Source organism: Pezoporus wallicus, unplaced genomic scaffold (assembly GCF_028554395.1).
Source record: "Pezoporus wallicus isolate ANWC-B61680 ecotype Strahan unplaced genomic scaffold, APGP_CSIRO_Pwel_v1 contig_3365, whole genome shotgun sequence".
NCBI classification, from domain to species: Eukaryota; Metazoa; Chordata; class Aves; order Psittaciformes; family Psittacidae; genus Pezoporus; species Pezoporus wallicus.
Window position 1 is genome coordinate 4416187 of NW_026640883.1, and position 19346 is coordinate 4435532.

Consider the following 19346-nt stretch of genomic DNA (forward strand, 5'->3'; position numbering starts at 1 on the left):
TAGTAATGAGAAAATGTCATTCTCTTTTCATGCAGACATTTAATTCCCCGGAATCATTAAAAAAAAATTACATTTTCTGAAGATACGTGTTAAAGTTGCCACTATTCCCTTTTACCACTCTTGCTCTGCTTAAGGAAAACTGAGCTTGGATTGTAGTGAGGAATCAGAGGTGATCTTCACTGACCAGCTCCAGAGGATTTTGCTGGCCTGGTGACGTATCCCAGTGCTCGGACACACTGGGAATCCTCCTTGGTAGTACCCGAGCCTGGCTCCTGTGTAGCTGATCCCCATGCGTCCTGCCTGTAGGGCAGCAAGGAAGGTCTCCTCAACAAAGCAGTTTTGAGGGTCTGTCAGTTAAAGCCAGTTGCAGTCTGCAGTGAGCTGCCTTTCTGGTGATCCAGGGGGTATTTTTAGCCCAGCTGAAGTGAAAAGGTGCTGTTAAGCCTCACGATTGCGGCTGTGCTGTTTTCCTGTCTATGTGTCTGATTGCGCTGGGACTACGGCCCTGGTAATGCTTGGATGCTGTACGGCAATTTCCACTTCTCTGTGGTTGTGACCCAGTAAATGGCTTGGCCTCAACAAGTGGAAAGAAGAGTTCAGGGCAGGTTCAATGCTCCCTGGCTGCAGGGACGCTCCAGTGTTTCTCGTCAAGTTTGCTTTCCCTTTCAGCCCTTCTGCCCTTGCATTTAACTAGTGCTGACAGGCTGAAAAGCAGGATTGTACACGCAGTAGTTAGAGATTTCTCCCTTCTCTGCCCCGAGCTGCAGCTCTCATCGGTTGCTCTTAGGGAGGCAGAGGGTGTTGAAAGACATCAAGCCCTGTGAGGATGGGGATGGCATCCTGTGCTGATGAGAGCACTGCCCTGCTGTATCCTTCATTGGATTGCAAAGGCAAAGCTGTGGCAAAAGAATTTGCTGCCATTCCTCTGTCTGAAAATGACTTCTTGGGGTGAAAAAAGGAATAGAGCTTTATTTGTAGCAGGAGAGGTTAGTGCTTGTTGGTATGTGCTTAGTTTTCTGTTACACTTCAGGGAAAGACACGGGTTATTTTGCTCTTGAATTTTATCTGGCAGGAATTCCCCTTGCTACCTAGGACGTTTCAAGGGAAAAGGAATATCTGAGTTGAAAAAGCACAAGTGGAGACATATTATAGCTCTTCTCTCAGCATCTAGTGTTATCAGCCTGCCTTCTCTAAGTGCTTTGTCCTGATTACACATAACCCCCCCTTGGTATAGTATTCCCAGATAGGAGAAATGCTTCCTGGGGAGAGCAGTATTTTGTATTGCTGAAAAGCAGCTGATGAATAAGCAAATAAAAGCCGGTGTTTAAACTTGATTTGGAAAGGAAAAAAAAAAAAGCAGCTGTACCTTGCAATCTGCATAGGGATAATTGTATTGTAGGCAATGAGGAACGAGAACGGTAGCGATGATAGATCTCCCTCTGCGGCAATGTGGCATGTGGGACCTGCAAACCACTGCGAGGATGGAAACCCTGGCTCTGGGGAGAGGAACCCTCCCTCCTGTGCCTGCCGGATGAGGAACGTTCCTGTCTGCTCTCAGCTCCTGGCTGTCAGCACACGGGGCAGGGAGGTGTTGGGCCATCCACCAGTAGAGGTCAAACACAGGGCAGATCCTGGCCCTGTGACTCTCCTTTCTGGCAGCTCTCCCGCAGGGTCCTTCCCTGCCATAGAGCAGACCCATGTGGAAGCATTTCTGCTGTGTGCAAGTGAGTGGACTGTGGGAAGGGGGCCTAGGCATGGGGGAGATCTCTCCTTCTGCATGGCCTGATGGCAAAGGAGGACAGGGGGAATGCTCCTATAGAGAGTTGAAGACAAGCTCTTCCCAGCATCCATGTGCTCTTAACACCTGGCTGAGTCCACCATGAAGGCTTTTTCTTGAAGACGGAGGGGTTCGATCTAGGCGATCATCCTTTCCAACCCAAACCACTCTGTGATTCTGTATTTGTGTTCCTTTCCGACACCCTTTCTCCTTCACACACTGCGCTGCTAACAGTTCAGCTGATGTGGGGAAAGGATAGGACTGCTCACCCCAGTACCGTTTCCTGGGGGCTTAGCTCAGCCCGTGCCTTTAGCTAAGCTGGGTTTGGCCACCAGGACACCTGGGTTTGCACTACCCAGTGCTGCTCTTCTGCAGATACCCTTGTTTGTTGTCCCCCTGCGAGCCGGGGCTTCCCCAGAGCCAGCCAGGCAGTTCTGGGGAGAGGCTGGCTCAGGAGGTGGCCAATGGCACCCGGGGAGGAGAAGCTACAGGAGCCTGTGGGTTACAGCAGGGCATGGGCAGATGGTCCTGGGATGGGAGTCATTCCATGCAGAGGAGTCTATACAGAGCCATGATTTAGGACCAGCGGACTTGCAGGGCTGTGGATGCTGCCCTGTGCCCTCCCCTGTGTCCCCAGATGTGGGGGTAACTAGGGGAAGCTGGTGCAAAGAGAGGTCTCCTTCCAGAGCCAGATGCAGCTCCTGGATGGCTTCTCAGTGTTATTTGCTTTTGCCACTAGATGGTGAAATAAGTAATAAGGGAAAACTCAGCTAGTCTTGCTGTGTTCCCCGGTGGCCTCCCTGCCTGTGAAACCATGCTGATGCGCTCTGCTTTCTGGGAACCTGGCAATTCAGGCAATTATCCCCTGGACCTTTTGTAGAGTTCAGCCTTCAAGAACTGCTGCTGCAGCCCCGGCTCTTTGATCTTTTTAACTCTAGTGCTGCCACCCTGGCTTCATGCAGACATGGCAAGCTGGGTTAAATGCAAAAAGCAAACCTGCCCGATGCGGGAAAGCTGTCTCCCCCCCTAGCAGATTGCTGCGGTCTGGTTTCTGAAGGGGGTATATGATCTGCTCCCCCTTTCCCGTGATGATCTGGACCTACTGTGAGGACCACACCGTGCCAGTGGGAACTGCAGCCTCTAATCCCTGCTTGGCTGCTCTTGTTGTACTCTCTCTTTTCAGAGCTGGTTGCTTTGCTCTGGCCATGCCAAAGGAGCTTGCTGTGGATGTGCAGTGAACCAGAGAGTTACAGCTCACCTGGGGACCTCTGCCTTTGCAAGAGGGATTGAATGGATGCTACTGATTGCAGCCTCTGGCCAGAGGTAGTGTCATTGTCAGTCTCGGAGATAGTGAAGGACAGGGAGGGAAAGGGCAGAGACACGCTTGGACCTTAGGGAGTGGAACTTGAACGAAGAAGCTGCTCCTCAGCTGAGTAATTGAATGTTAACCTCTCCCAGTTGGGAAATTAAATGTTTGAAAGTGAGGCAGCCTCAATTTTGCCTTAAAAGTGGGCTGGCTGCACTGATGAAAGGTAACCTGTTGAGCTGCAGAAACCTGATGGGTTTCATTTAGGGAAGGTTATAAGGAAAGTGAGTGGAGCCCAACCTTTCTCCTCCCTGCCTGCTGGCCAGAACCAAAAAGCTGGTTATAAAAACCCTTCTGGCCATCTGTGCACTGCCTCTGCTTGCACTGCAGGCTTGGACAGCCACTGGCTTGGCGCTGCCTGGAGAGGCTGATGATGCAGGCTCCAAGAGTGCAGCAGTGCTCTATTATCGCTTGATGGGCTGTGTTTTGGCTGTGTGATCCCATATATACAGAAAAGCCCATTGTAGTCTGGTAAAGTGAGGCAGTGAGTCAGTCCCCTGAGCAAGGAGCTGATGGTGAGCAGTATGGAAGCTCCTTGTAATGTATTAGGGATGATCCATAGACTGTTTGGGTATTTTTAATTACCTTTGTTATTGGCTAATTTCAGTGGGATCCACCTCATGAGCTGGCAGCCTGGGAAGCCTGGGGAAGGGAGATGGAGCTGCTCCCCAGCACTGAGGGATGGCCTTAGAGGTGCTTCTGGCCATGTTGCAGGATGCAGTAAGGAGGAAGGATTCTCACATAGGGAACTGGATAAAGTAAATAGGACTGCACAAAACCACACTCTCCTGCACTTGGCACAGAGGAGCACATGCGTGCATGTACTCGTGTTAGCTACAGACGGAAAATGCACATTGCTCTCTCCCTTAGGCATGAAGTGCCTGAGAGACTCAAGGCCAGCAACACGCAGGCAGCCGGAGAGGTTTCTTGTTGTGCATCACTCCTGCAGAGCTCAAATGAACCTTTCATGTTGCAGGGGCCACCAGGCAGAAGCAAAAGAAGGTGAATAATGAATAACCAAACTAGAGGCTCACAACAGCGCAGCCCCTGAGCCTCCACCTCACCCCGGCTGCCATGCTATGATCTGTAGCACAGAAACATTTCTCTTGGCTGTTGGTTTAGGGCTGTGCAATCAAACCTGGCAGTTAAAATCCTGCCGAACAGGGCAGGCAACATGAGCAGCAGCTAATGAGGGCAAGCAAGCAGAGCTTTCAGGCTGCCTGCAAAGAAAACCACCGGAGGAGCAGATGATCACATAGGATCCATCTTGTGCTGGTCTGAGCCAGCTCTCTGCAGCTGGGGGTAGTGAAGAACTGCTGCCATAGGTAATATTCAGTGTGCCTCCTTTCCTTCCCCTCTGAACATCTGATACCACGGCAGCATCCCCGCACGCGAGGGGATTAGGTGCTAGCACAGGCTGCTGCCGCAGCTATCCGCTTCCTGCTGGTTTATTCACATAACTCAGGAAAGTACATCCAGCAGCTGAGCCCAGACAAACTCTGTTGGAAAACACGGCTCTGCAGAAGCCTTTGCTGTGAGAGCTGGGAAAAGAGCAAACCTCAGCCTCGCATGTGCAGTGGCGGATGGGGAAAGGGCAGGCTGCGGGTTTGAATGTGTGTGCAGGAGGAGAAGTGCCTGGAGAGGTCCCAAAGCAGCCGGAGGGGTGGGCAGAGCAGCCACGTTTCTGAGGATTGTTTAAAAAATGTATTATTTTTTAAAATGCATGGAAAAAATGGATTTTGAAACACCTGCCTGGGAATGCGATGCTGTGCTTGCTGGTTTAGTTTTTATTACTTTGCAGTGGCATCACTGCATCCAGCAGTGCCAGGTTTGCCTGCAGAAGGTCTTGTTCCTCTTCCCCTGGTGGGTCCTACAGAGTTTTTCCTCCTGGGGTTAACTCAGTAATGGGAAAAAGCATGTATGTGACTTGGATGCCCCTGCTTGCTGTAGGCCTGGAGGAAAACTGGCCAACCCAGTGCTGCCATGAAGGGTTACTCCATCAGTAGTCCAGCAGGGGTGAGCAGCCATGGGATTTCAGTGTGTTGCCCCCAGAGGAGCCCAGTGACTAAAGGGAATGTTCCTGAAAGACACCCTGCTTTGATTTATGCAAATACACCTGTCAGCAAGATCAGGCACAAGGAGGGCTTCCTGCCATGGATGTGCAAATATTGAGATCAGTACAAACCACAGACCTCCTAGTACAAAGCAAACTGACTGCAGTTCACCTCTGGTCACGGAGCACCTATATGGCTCCACACCAAAGCTCCCCACTTTGATTGCTTGTGTCAAGTCAGCAAGTAGCTTCTACTGAGAGGTAATGTCTGCACCTTGTTCTAGTGGTTGCCCCTTTCATGGGTCCCCCTCAGAGTCTCTGCTGCCAGCACTGAGACAGCTTTAGGTTTGTCCAGCTTCTGTAAGCCTCAACCAGACTGTCCGAAAAGCAAGTCTGTCCTTCAGCATCTCTTGTTGCTTCTTTCCTTGCCAGAATCTCACTGCTCTTCTGGAAATTAATTAATTCCTGAGGCTGCTTGTTCAAAACACACATTTTGCAGCCTTATTACCATAGCGATTCTTTCCAGAGATTATCTCCCCATATGTGATCTGCTCCGTGCTGCGAGCATCTCTGAGCCCTCACGGATGCTTCCCGGCTCCTCCCCGAGAGGCAGCCGGAGAGGGGTGGTCCTGGCTTCCGCCGCACCACTGGAAGCGATGCCGGAGCTGATGGGTGGAAGAGATGCATTCACATGGAAGCAGCGTGCCTAATGAATGACCCAAACCCAGCCGTAAAGGTCAGGTTGTTTGCGAGGGACGCGCTCCGTGTACACACACTAAACACCGACTCACGGAAAGGGCGCTGCTGCCCGCCTGGGACAGCAGCTGGCGGAGGGGGATCTGTCAGAGGATCGATACCCTCCAGCCTCGCTCAGCACCGTGTGCCCAGGCTGTTCCCCCTTGCCCTGTGCGGCTCTGCCGAGGAAGCAGGCTGCTTCCCAGGGAAAGGGCAGGCTCCTGCAGCGCAGCTGAGCACTGTGCTGCTGGAGAGCAGGCTGGTTTATGGGCTCTCATCAGGCACTTGTTGACTGAGTTCAGACGGCGGAGTAGCTGGTATCAGAGCTGTCAGCAGCACATGATTGAAAGCTGAGCATCTGGATGCAAATGCTGCAGGACTGATTTATGAATTTATTCACTAGCTGTTATTTCAGACCCTCCAAAGCTTTTCTCTATGCTCTTCCAGGGGCTACAAATTCAAGTTTCTTGCCTAATCCCAGAACTCTGGGAGTTGAGGCTTTATGAATATTCTAATTACCATCATTGTATAAACCCATAAAGGCTGCTGTCCTGCAGGACAGGGTTGTCATGAGAGATCTTAAGGGTCTTTGGCAGCCCTGTCAGTTTCTGAGCACTTTTGATCTCAAGAATTGGGCAGATACATGAGGTGACCTGCAGAGGCAATAAAGGGAGACTTGGCATAAGTAAGTGATATTGCAGGCAGCTCTGAGTGCTTCTGGTGTCAATAAAACCAGAGATGTCATGCACACAACAATGTACAACAATGTGAGGCAGGTGCCTTTGATGAGGCAGGTTTTCAGCCTCTCCAAGATGAACATAAAGCCACCCCAGCTTTCTACTGGTGTTTCTGGAACAAAGCTTTTGGCCTTACCTGTCCCCCTTATGCTCTTTGTCCCAGCAAATAGCCCTGATCAAAGCTCTGCTGTTGTAATGCGGTGGCTCGGGATGGATGCTGTTGTCTGGATTTAGCTTCAGGCAGGTGGAGGGTGTCCAGCCACAAAAGGAGACAGAAAATCTGGTCATGTTTTCCTGTTTAAATCCATCCTCTGCCTATGTTGGGGAATGAAGTTCAGTTCTGCAGAGAACATGTGGGCATGCAAGGGGTTTCCAGAAGGGCAGCAGCTCAGGTCTGGAGCAAAGCATCTTAGGTGGTCCCTAGTGGCCTTAGTATGGTGCTGAGGTCAAACTGGTCAGATCTCTATCAGACACGGATCTGCACCCTCCCTCTCTCTGGGTCATTCCATCAAGGCAGTGACCAAGGGGGCTTCTGCCAGGGGTGATCTCAAGCCCCTGCAGATCCCGTACTGAGGAAGACCCAGTTGGGCAGAGCTGTGCATCCTCCTGCAGAGCACACAGGTCCCTGCAACAAGCAGAACACAGGAGATGCTCACAAAGTCCATCATCTCCTCAACCTCCCACCTGGCCTTGCCATGGACTTAGGTGAATCCCTTCACCATTTGTGCCTCCCCTTGCAGTGGACTCTATGGTTATATATCACATTTACCCTCTGAGATCTTTTGTGTATGCACGTTGTCACCTTGGGTTTCATTTACAGGTTTTAAGTGACCCCCTGCAGATGCCCTTTTCACAGCCAAACTGGTGCAGTGGGTCCTGCACTCCCTTGCTCCAACAGTGGGATTCCCCTTCATTTTTCCTCACTCGGCCCTGTGCCAGCCCCAGAGGCTGTGCTCCCTGGCTTCCAGACCCTGTCTCTCCCACTCCAGCTCCCTCTCTCCCAGGCACTGTCACTCCTGGGCCTGGCTTATAACAGTGTGTGGTACAGGGACAAAGATGACAGGGCTTCCTCCATCTCGCAGAGAGCATACGTTCATTGGCCCAAGTGTTCAGCACAGAGATTAATTGAGAGCTGCCTGAATCTGGAGCACCAAGTGAGCATCATCAGAGCCTTCTGAAAATGAGGGAGAAGAAACCATAAGCAAGAGGATCAGGGCCAGAGTCCGTGTGCTGCGTGGGTGAGTAACGTCTACATGCTGAGAGCTGACAGCCTTGGGGGCCGGGCGGGCTCCCAGGAACGTCACTACTGCTCTTTTGGCATTGTAAAGGTCCCGTGTTGCTCTTGCAGCCGTGCAGGTGGGTGATGCCAGCTGCTGTGCTGCTGGGGATGCTCCCTAAGGCCGGCGCATCCCGTGGGGCAGCTGCTGCCTGGGCCGGCTGCCTGCATCCCTTCCTCCCGCCCGTGGGGCTGGGGAGAGCCAGCGGGGAGCACGGGGGAGGCAACGAGAAGGGCCCAGGGGCAAGAGTGCGGGATGGGAGCTATGGGCTATGGGATGGGAGCCCGTGTGGGTGCTGCGGGGTTGAGTCGGGTTGACAGCAGGGCTCTGCCCTAACCCGGGCTCCGCTGCCCCATCGCTCCCTCGGGGAGGGCTCCCCCGGTCCGGCGCTGGGCGAAGACGAGCGGCGGGTGCAGTGATGCGCCGCGGCCAGCAGGTGCCACTGCCCCCCCGTGCTGCCCGGGGCCGGCGCCCGACACGGCGGCAGCGCGGAGCGGGCAGCGCCCGCCCCCGGGGGTGCCTCCGCCCGTGCCCCGCTGCTCCCGGCGCGGACGGGAGCGGGGCCCTGCCCTGCACCCCGCGGGGCCGTCAGGCGAGCGCTGCCCCCGGGAGTTCCAGAGGGCACGGCCGGGCAGCCGGCACCTGCAGCAGAGCCCGTCGGTGCCGCCGGGCACACGCGGGACGGGGCGGCAGCGCTCAGCATCACAGCGCGGACCGGGGATGCCCAGAGCCCCGCGGGCTGCGCAGCGCTGCACGATGGTTGAACCCCCCGAATACACACCCTGCCCGCTCCCCCTGCGCACCCACCGGGCTCCGCTGCTCTCTGCTCCCGGTGCGAGCTGTGGGGCAGCGGTGCGAGGGGTCTGGGACGTGTGTTGAGGCGGAGGTGCTGGGGGTGAACGGGAGTGCACAACGCAGGAGGGGCCGGGCGGGCAGCGGGTGAGTGTGTCCGTGAATGAGCCCCGAGCGAGGTGAGTGCGCGGGGGGCGGCGGGGGGAGCGCAGGATGGGCGGGCGGTGCGTGTGTGTGCCTGTGCGTGTCTGTGTGTGTGTGTGCGCTCACCGGGGGCAGCTCCCCACGTGGGGCTGACGCGGCAGCCCCGGCCTGATCCGGGGCTATAAAGCTGCTCGGCGGCGAGCGAAGCAGAGCAGCCGCCACCGGCTGCAGCCCCAGCCCCGCTCCGCGCCCCGCTGAGCGGCTCCCGGCGGGCAGCGCCCCAGCATGAGCCGCGGGAGCTCGCACCCCCCCGGCGGCCGCCGCGCAGCTCCGCCCCGGCCAGCGGCGCGGTAGGAGCGCGGAGCCCCGCGGAGCCGGGGCGCGGTGCGGGTGGGGCAGGGGGCGAAGGGCGGGTGTCCGCGCAGCCGGGGTTGATGTTTAACCTGGAGCGCCCGTTCACCGAGAGGGGCCACTTCTTCTCCTCCATGGAGTACCAGCGGCAGCTGGAGGAGGAGGAGGGCTACCCGCCCCTCGGCACCAACGGGACCTTCAATGACAGCGGGGCCGGGCCGGGATGGGGCACACCGTACCTCCTGCACACCACCATCACCCTCATCAGCCTGGCGGGCTTGCTCATGCTCTTCACCGTCTTCGGCAACGTCCTGGTCATCATCGCCGTCTTCACCAGCCGGGCGCTCAAGGCCCCCCAGAACCTCTTCCTGGTGTCCTTAGCTTCAGCTGACATCCTGGTGGCCACGCTGGTCATCCCCTTCTCGCTGGCAAATGAGGTGATGGGGTACTGGTACTTTGGCAAAGTCTGGTGTGAGATCTACCTGGCCCTGGATGTGCTGTTCTGCACCTCCTCCATCGTGCATTTGTGTGCCATCAGCCTCGACCGTTACTGGTCCATCACCCAGGCCATCGAGTACAACCTCAAGCGTACCCCCCGCCGCATCAAGTGCATCATCTTCATTGTGTGGGTCATCTCGGCCGTCATCTCTTTCCCACCACTCATCTCCATTGAGAAGAAGAGCGGGCAACAGGCTGACCAGGGGGTGGCAGGTTGCAAGATCAATGATGAGAAGTGGTACATCATCTCCTCTTGCATTGGCTCCTTCTTTGCCCCCTGCCTCATCATGATCCTGGTCTACATGCGCATCTACCAGATAGCCAAGAGGCGAACCAGGGTGCCAATAAACAAGAGGGCAGAGCGCCCTGAGAAGAAGCAGAACGGCCTGACCGACAAGGAGGACCTGCCAGTCACAGCTCAGCATAACGGGGAGAAGGCAGCAGGAGGTGGCAGTGGGCAGGAGGGAGAGGTCAACGGCATAGACATGGAGGAGACCTCTTCCTCTGAGCACCAGGAGAACAACCAGTGTAAGAAGTTGGAGAGACCACCAAAGGGAAAGACCAAGACTAAGCTGAGCCAGATTAAGCCTGGGGACAGTTTGCCCAGGAAAGTGGAGGAGGAGAGGAACACCAAAGGGTCCCGGTGGAGGGGCAGGCAGAACCGGGAGAAGCGTTTCACCTTTGTGCTTGCGGTGGTCATCGGGGTCTTTGTCATCTGCTGGTTCCCCTTCTTCTTCACCTACACTCTGATGGCCGTCTGCAAGAGCTGCTCCGTGCCTGACACCCTCTTCAAGTTCTTCTTCTGGTTCGGTTACTGCAATAGCTCCTTGAACCCCGTCATCTATACCATTTTCAACCATGACTTCAGACGGGCCTTCAAAAGGATCCTCTGCAGGATAGAGAGGAAAAGGATTGTTTGAAGGACCCTTTGCTATGGGCAGGACTAACTCAAGACTTTGCAGGAGAGCGAGGCACGGCTCTCTTGGGCTGTGCTTGCACGGGATTGTTTCCTTCAGCTCGTGAGCAGGAAGCCTTTAAACCCCGAGATGAGCCTATGGAAATGCTGGTCAGCAGCAGTGAGGAGCAGCAGGCAAGTGGAAGCCCAAGCCATGGCATTTGGCTTTCCAGGGGAGGACAGCCTTTGACTTGCTTGGTTTGTTCTGTTAGTTTTGGGTTTCCTTTTGCCAGGATCTCTCAGTGGATCTTTTTGTGACTGCTCACTTTGACTCTTTAACGACAAGCAGTGTGCAGCTCCGTGAGATGAACAGCAAAGAGGGAGTATGCCACCCCAGAGGTGTTGGCTTTTCTATTTCATTGTATCTTTTATTTTCCCCCAGTTCTGTATGTAATTAATTTTACCCCCCCCCCCCACCTTGTAAAATGCAGTGTTGTATCCTGAATTTGAATGTCTTAATTTTTGTAAGGCAAGCAGCTTTGAAGTCGTCAATGCTTTAATGATCTTGGATGCCTGAAAAGTCCTTCTTTTCCCCAAAGCCCCCTCACTCAAAACCACTGACCGACTAGAGCCATTCCCCCTACCTATCAGTTTGATAATATTACCAACATTTTCAGTGTCCTGCCTGTTGGTTTTTTTTGGCTATATATGTTAGGATCACAGACCTCACTCACCAGCCTGGCTATTTTTGTTGTTATGTTTTTATCCTGTACCTGATTCTGTTTGATTTCTATGTTGCCTGTGATATAATGCAACTGAGATTGTAACTGTCTGCTCGTTATTCACTAAAGCAGACCCTGCCGGAGCAGTGGCTTTGCTGTGCAGGCAGGGACATCCCAGCGATGGAGTGACAGGCAGTTTCCCGTGCAACATGAAGCCTGGGACGCAGCCAAGCTCCCCATGCGTTAATCTTGGTTGGTATTATACCACACTGCAACACCGGGGATGTGTTCGATGCTAACTTGCTTCCCCCCGCCTCCCACTGTAAATAGATAACATTTCAAAGCAAAGGGCAGGGCTCAGTGTATCACGTTATCTCATTTGTATTGATTTGTGATGGTTTAACTCCTGCGGGATTTCCTGCAGGAGAGGAAGGGGTTTGTGTGCAGGGCGGTTCCCTCTTTCCAAGTTAAGGGAGAAGAGTTCAGTTTCTGATCCGCCAGTCTCATCTTCCCTAGGAAATACTCCCTCGTTCAGTCTTATACAGGGCAAAAACTCCAGAATGGGAAACTTCACCGACAGTTTCTCCAGTATTTTCTAGTGTAATTCAGCTTTTTTCCTTCCTTTTTAAAACGTGTAAATATCGTGAGATTGGAGCAGGAGGGAGAGTCGATACTGACTGCTTTTACACTCCTTTCCTGAAATGTCTTTCAGCTCTTTCTGCTAAAATATAATAACACAGAAATGGACAGAACAAATCTGACATCCTTGTGCCATGAGAAATGTCTGGAGAGCATTGAAAGGAAAAGCTTTTGATTCATCCCAATAAATGAGTCTGTAAAACCTTTTAATGTTATGAAAACAGCTTTATCGAGAACTGATGGTCATAGAAATTGTTTGGAGGAAGCAAAGTTTGTCTACGTCTTGTGTCTAAGAGGAATTTGCCTTCTCTGATGTCATGTGGTGCATAGGAAGAGGCTTTAAACCCCAACCTTTTACTTTTGGGAAGTGTTTTGTTGATTTTGCTCTCTCTTACGACTTTGTGATTAACTCCGAGGGTCCCCGGATGCATCTCGAGACCTGGAGAGCAATGTTTACATTCACTTGCATTTTAAGGATTGACTCCTCAAGAGGTGAGGAAAGCAAATAACCTGTGCTTTAATGTAAACCCAACCCCAAACCACGAGCAGAACTTGCTACAATGGATGATTATTTTTATTAAATAAAAGAGCATTTACAGATCAAGTGTGAAACCATCTGCATAATGTCAGCTGCTTTATTCCATTCTGTTTTCCAGCTGTTCGCCCTTCCTCCGGCAGCTTTGGGCTTGGTGTGTTTTAAAGAACACATTGGGAAAAGCACTGGTGTTTTCTGAAAGGTGGTGTTACCCCAGGTAGGGAACAATGGCTCCATTCACTGGGCAGTGGCATAATAACAAATGAGTCCTTGGTACTTGTTGGTCTTTATTTTCTTTATCCCCTTTCATGCCCCAGTAAAAGCACTCCTGTTTCTTAAAGAGCTCAGTGTTCCAGGGTGTGGGGATGCCAGGCTGGTGCAGCATTTACAGCTACTGGGTTGAAAGGTTCTTAATAATTAGGCTGCAGATGGGATTAGAAATGATTAGGCTGGAAGGGACATTTCTTGATATATGCAGAAGTGTCCATTCGAGTGGGACTTTGTTTCCAGCTGGATGGGTTCACACCAGTGCTGCAGAGACCCTCCCTGAAGGAGGGTGATGGGGATCCACCAGATAAAGTGCTGCTGCTGTGTGGCTGTCTGCCTCCCTGAGGACCACAGGGTCCACTCGCCATCGGCTTCAGCTGTGCTGCTTCTTTGCCACAAGTGACAGGTAGCTCCAAAGGTGGTGGTGGGGGGACCTGAGGTGCTGATCCTGCGAGTGCTTTAGTGTGTGTTTCATTTTGTTCAGGAGCACAGGTAACTCTCTGGGACACAGGTAACTCTCTGGCTCCTGCTCTTCTCACTGTTGGGGTGCTTGGAGCCACCCTGCTTCCCTGCTCTGCTTCTTGTTTGGTGAGAAAATCAGTGACCAGAGCTCAGTGCTGGAGCTGCTGCTTTCACAGCCCCACTCTGTCAGTGGCTGAGGTGCTCAGCAAGCTGGGAGGTGGACCAGGGCTGGCAAGCAGCATCGCTGCTGGGTATAGGGCACCCGATGATGGCCCAGATATGAACACCTTGGTCACCTCATGATGGCCTTTGCAGGCCAGGAGAGCCTGATCCTGCTGTCCTTCCTCTGGTCTCAGCTGGTCTTGTTGGCCATGGAGGGTTTTACAAAGCAGACCTCAGGGAGGCATAGGAGATGGTGCCTGGGACAGGAGGCAATCCAGCAGCTATTGGTTACTCTTGCCCCATCCCTCTGGCTGTCTGATGTCTCTGTGGCCAAATGTCTAGTACAGACTGCAGAGTATTTCAGTGGGTTTGGGGCCAGGGCACTGGGGCTTTGGTGGGCTTTCAATTGGTGAAGGTTGCACAGCTCAAATGTCTGATTTCTCCCAACTTCCCATCAAAAGTAAAAGGTGCCTAAAACTGAAATTATGCCCCAGGGTTGTGTCCTCCTCAAAACCTCGTGCCCTTGTGGTCAAATAAAATACTCAAGGGTCTGCTTTCCATGGGGGCAATGACTCCCTGCGTCTGACACAGCAGAACTGCTTGCCTGTGCTTTGGAAGGTGAGGACCAGCCCTGCTGCCTCCAACCCAGAGGTTGTGCTGATGTGGGCTTTGCTGGAATGCTCCCTCCAGCCCTGCCATAACCATGTCCAGCTCTGCTCACCTCCATGCCTGCCCAATCTTGCTGTGGGGTTGAGCCCCATCACCCTTTCCAGGCCTTGACGCCTGGCTTTTCCCCTTCCCAAATCCTTCCCCTGCAGGAGAAGGCTGCCTCATTGCTCCCAGCTCATTCCCATGCAAATGATGCATTAGGAGATGTAATGAACTTTGGTTGTGCTTTATAACCTTTTATTTTGCAGCTGAAAGGTTAATGGTGCCAGGGCAAGGAGGGAATCTGCCTCCCAGTGGGCTGGGAGCCATCCAGCCTGGCACAGCAAGCAGTGGGCAGATGATGCTGCCAGCTCTGCCCTGGAGAAGTTTCTCCATAGCTTTCCTGCATGGGGTGACCCTGCACCCTACACACTGTATAGTGACCCCAGAGGACAGCCCAAAGGGCTCAGGGACATGCAGGAAGGACCCAGGTGAAGTGGTCTGGTGTGTCACTAAATGTCCCTGCACAAGCAGCAGGGTTGCCCTTGAAGAGATGGGTGTCCTCCTACCCAGGGCTTGTCCCTGACCCCCTCAGTGTACTGACACATGCATTTATTTTGGTGGGGTTTTGGTCCCCATTCTCTGGCATGGGGAGGACAAGGAGCTTGTTGCACGGAGGAGCCTCTCCAAGATGTTCCAGCGAGGGATGGACTCAGCCCGAATTATTCTGCTCACACTAAATGCCATTGTGGGTTTCAGCCCATGTCCATCAGCCGTCCTATGCCGTAAGTACCCCCAATCACACCCAGCATCCCCCCAGCCCAGGGGCTGCTGGACCTGGTGCCTTGGGATTTTGCTGTGGGTTGGGTGGCCCTGCTGTTGTCAGCTGATGCTCTTCAGTTTATTTCACTTTATTTCTTAATGTTCCCTGTTCTTTCACCACTGGAAAAGTTCAAAGTCTGTTGAGATTGCTCCTTTATTACAGCCAGTGCCTTGGCAGCCAGCGCACTAGGAGCTGGCTCATCATCTCTGCTATGAACGTCGCTTTGCAGCTGGTTTCTAGGAACATCTCAGTGACTTGCTAAGTATCTGTAGCTGTGATTGCTGTGCCTTATCCCAAGCTATAGAAATGAAGAGAGAACAGGGTTAGTGGGGACCCCACCCCCTGTGTTAGCTGCTAGTATTCAGTCAGCACACAAATGCTCCAGGACCAGATCCTGACCCCTCTGTGAACAGAAGGAGTTGTAGTCTGAACACTGGGAAGTCCAGGTGAAATTCCAGCTGGGGGTCACACTACAGTAATGCTGCACAAGGACACAATGCACTCTCAAATGTCTTCAAGGCTGAGCAGAGGGAATGGTGAACAGGGTTGTGGGAGGCACCATAAAACATGGGTGGTCCCAGGAGGGTGGTTTGTTACAAGCAGAGGAGGAGACCTGCTGTCAGAAGATGTTGGGAGGTGTTGAATGGAGATGCTCTTGCTTGAGCTGGTCATTCAACATCCCTTCTTTCTTGGGGAACCTTCTTGGCCATTTGAGTTGTCTCCTTGGAGGGCTCATTTCCCAAAGAGGACCAACATCTCACACCTGGGTATATAAGGATGTGAGATAGGTTCCAGCACCCAAATCTGATAAAAATTCAGGAGGACAAACCATAAAAGGGAGCAGGAAGGCATCTCCCTTGCTTGAACATAGGTGTCTATATAAGGTAATAAAGGTATAAACTTGCTGGCTTAAACTGGCTTAAAACTACTTAAGCTGGCTCTAGTTTTGTCTGTTCATGTGATCCTTAACTCTGTTTTGGCTAAGTTAGGGGATGGCTGGCTTGGATCCATGCTGGCTTGGATTTAAGGTCCTGCTCTCCCTCTGGAGCTCTAAGAGTGTCCTGTAGCAGATTTTAAGGAACAGGAAGGAGGAAGGAGCCTTCCCTGGAGGCTGGGGGTTCCTCAGGCTCTCAGGGATTTCCTGGGACCAGTGGTGCCTTTTGCACTACTGGAGAAATCCCACTGACATGTGTTTCCCTCCAGCAGTGCTCTACAGTGGGAGGTCTGGATGCCTTTCAAACACATCCTCGAGTCAAACCCCAGCAACTGGGTCTGTGTGAGAGCAATGGGACGAAGGGGTTCTATCAGGAGATGAGATGAGCTGATTCGAGCATCCCTGCTTTCCTTGCAGTGTTTTGCCTATATTGGTTTGGGCACAGTTTGGGGTATGGCGATTGCAGGAGCAGCCTTAAGGTCCTCCAGAGCTGCATGACCTGCTATAGGGTTAGCTCCCAGAGATGAGAAACCCTTGTTTTAAATCAGCTGCTATGTGGAAGGATTGATTGCTCCTTTGCCAATTGAAACAGTTGTGTTTTGCTGGACCATGACTTTATGGCTTTCTTCCTGTTTGTCAATTGCTGTCCACAGAATAGGGTGAGCTTCCAACCACTGGACATCTCTGATAAAATAATGCCTGCTGAAGGCTCCTTTGCCTTCATCTGCATACATGGAGTTGCTGCAAAGCATTCATCTGAAGACTGAAACCTTAAGGTGTTAACTGAAAACTCCCTTGAGTAAAAGAATAGAATAAATGTGTAGATAAGTATTTAAGACACCACATCCAACCTTCTGCCTCCCTGAATTGACTGAGCTTCTGTTTTAGAGTGAAATGCTGAGTTCTGGCCTTTTATTACCAGGATAACTTGTGCCCCCAGGAAAATTCGGACAAACTCTTCCTATTGCAGACTCAAACCTGTGGGGTTAAACCCTGAGCTTGCAGGGTTAACCCTAGTTTGACCTGTGCAGCTTAGCTGCTGTGATGCTGATTTACACCCTGGCAGAGCTCCCTTTCTCCTAGCAATTATCCCTGCAATCATGATTCCTGGGTAATGGAGTGACAAAGCCTTTCAGTGTAAAGCTGAGTTTGTTCTTGGTGTCATGGTGCAGGTATTTGACATGAAATGGCTCCTTAGAACAAGGTCCTTCAGAATGAGCTTCCTGTTACTTTAGGCATGGCTGTGCCCGGTGCTTTGCAGCCTTTCCATGGCACAAACACAGCTCTCTGTGTTCATTAACTCTGCTGTGGCATCACCCAGGGCACATTTATAGAGAGGACTCCAAATACATTATTAAGGTATAATACATGACCCAAGTCAACCAAGTCAAAAGAGAGTGGAGTCTCCCCATGGTTAGGGTTTGACCTGTAACCAAAGCACAACCCAAGGGTTTAAACTTCAGAGATGTTGAAAGTAATCCCATATTCATTATTTTCAACACATCTCGTGGCTTTTAAGCCCCAAAGTTTTGTAGGGCTAGAGGTGTTAAAATAACCAGTTTAAAGGGACTAATCTGGTGTACTTACATTGAAATATTTACCATCACGGGGCCTTTGGCTTTACTGTCTCAGGATAATGAAGATATATCTCATACATTTTGAACAGCAGTATAATTACTTCCACCAACACCAGTCAGCGTTTGGGTGAGAGGGCTTTAAAACAGTGCAGCAGAGGAGAAGAAAAGCTAAATGCTGTTCTGCTAAATCAGGCACACAGCGAGGAAAACAAGGTAAGTAGTGTTGTATGTAGGGCAATCTTTCATCACTGTTGGCTCTGCTGGGGCTAATTGGAAAATGTTCTCTGGCTGTATGACTGCTATGAATGGGGTTTGGTCCAAATAGGGTTTTCTGTGGTAAAATAAGATGGTTGTAGCAGCAGATGCAATGGTGGCAGCTGTCTTTATAGCCAAGTGTTAGCTGGCTTAAATCCTTTGCGCTGGAAATGATCTGCTCCTACTGTAGCTGTTGCTCACTGTCCCCAGCAATGCCTGTTACTGGCTCAGCCATTTATGTGCCTGGGTTTTATTTCCTGTCACTCAAATAGCTTTTGCTCTCACCTTAGCATGGATTCCTATTGCTGAGGATGTAACAGTGTCTGGGAGTGGGATGAGGGCACCACTTGTGGGGCTACAAATAAAGTCCATGGAAAATGAAAGATGGTGAAACAGGATGTGGAAGTGGTTGGTATAAACTGCATGATTCTACTGTACAGCTGCAAAAGGGTTCGGCCTAAAAGGCTACAGGAGGCCAGCAACCCACCACAGCAATTCCAGCCCTGGGAAAATAAAGATAGGGCCCTCTTCCGTTATTAATTGCTATCTTAATTGAGTTGGTCTAAACTGGCCTGTTCAAGTTATGAGATGTTTGATGGAAGAGGTGATTTTTTTTTAGCTGTTGTTTATTCAGACCAAGATTTAATTAATATTAAATAGATTAAATATTTGATGAAATAGACTGAAATTAAATATTTAGCTCCCTTTTCTTCCTAGATAGCAGCCCCAGTGGATGTTTATGTGGGCAGTAAAGCTAGAACATCTTCTGAATGTCAGAGAGTGTTCAAAGACCAGAGCTGCATGGGAGCATCATGTGTGGATAGGAATTAAATTACTCTGGACCCTTGTCTTTGTCAGCCCATGTGGGAACGTGGTCCTCTTTCCTCTGGGCTTATTCAGCTTATTCATTGGGACTTCAGGTTTTGCTTCAGTGTGGGTTGTCCCTCCTGCTCTCCTGCCACGTTTATCTTCAACTGGGAAATAGGCTTAATGGGGAAGGGTTGTCTCCCATGCTTCCCATTTCTCAGGGCAGTGGGCAGGCAAACACAAGCTGGAAAGCAAACAGCATTGCTTTATGAAGTGGAGAAGGGCGAGGGGCTTGTCCTGTGCTCAGGAATTCCATGTTTGACCCACTCATTAAACACAGCATGCTGAGGATTTAGGACTTAAATCCATTGATGTTAGTTTCCATGCCAGTATCTTTCAGCCTGTGCCTCTGTCATGAAGCACTTGCTTTTGCAATGGAGAAAGAAGGTTAGTGCCTGACTCAGTGAGCCCTGTGGTTGAAGATCAGCTGCAGGGAAGCATCCATGCATGGATATGTGCAGAAATAGAGCATTTTTGTCAGCCACAGGAGCAGCCTTGAATTAGAGCCATTGGGAGGCAGCCCCGGTTTCCCTGAGGAAAAGTGGACAGCTTTGGACTGTGAGAGAAGAAGCAAGGAGAAAGGCAATCAGTGGCAATGTGTGAGACATGGCAATGCAGTCGCAGGTAGCAGAAGAAAATGTGATGTCTGTGTGTAGCAGATGTGCTTGGTCCAGTGCCTTTGCTGGACTTGTGCCCTGCTTGGGTGGTGGTGGCTTAACAGGGGAAGAAAACAGATAATAGAAATTAATGATGCTGGCATTTCCATCTTTGCCGGGCCTGAGGAAGAAAGCCACAGCAAAACCAAACTCTCAGCCCTCAGCTGTTTGCTT

General features: G+C 51.7%; 1 protein-coding gene and 1 long non-coding RNA gene across 2 annotated transcripts in view; both read left to right on the forward strand.

Annotated features, from left to right (window-relative positions):
- The window catches only part of LOC130605540 (uncharacterized), a 271759-nt gene that overhangs the window by 87241 nt on the left and 165172 nt on the right, over positions 1 to 19346 (forward strand). The window lies entirely within an intron of this gene.
- Positions 8972 to 12590, forward strand: ADRA2A (adrenoceptor alpha 2A). Its single transcript, XM_057421088.1, has one exon. It carries the CDS (start codon positions 9316 to 9318, stop codon positions 10648 to 10650), a length of 1335 nt encoding a protein of 444 aa, XP_057277071.1. The 5' UTR covers positions 8972 to 9315; the 3' UTR covers positions 10651 to 12590.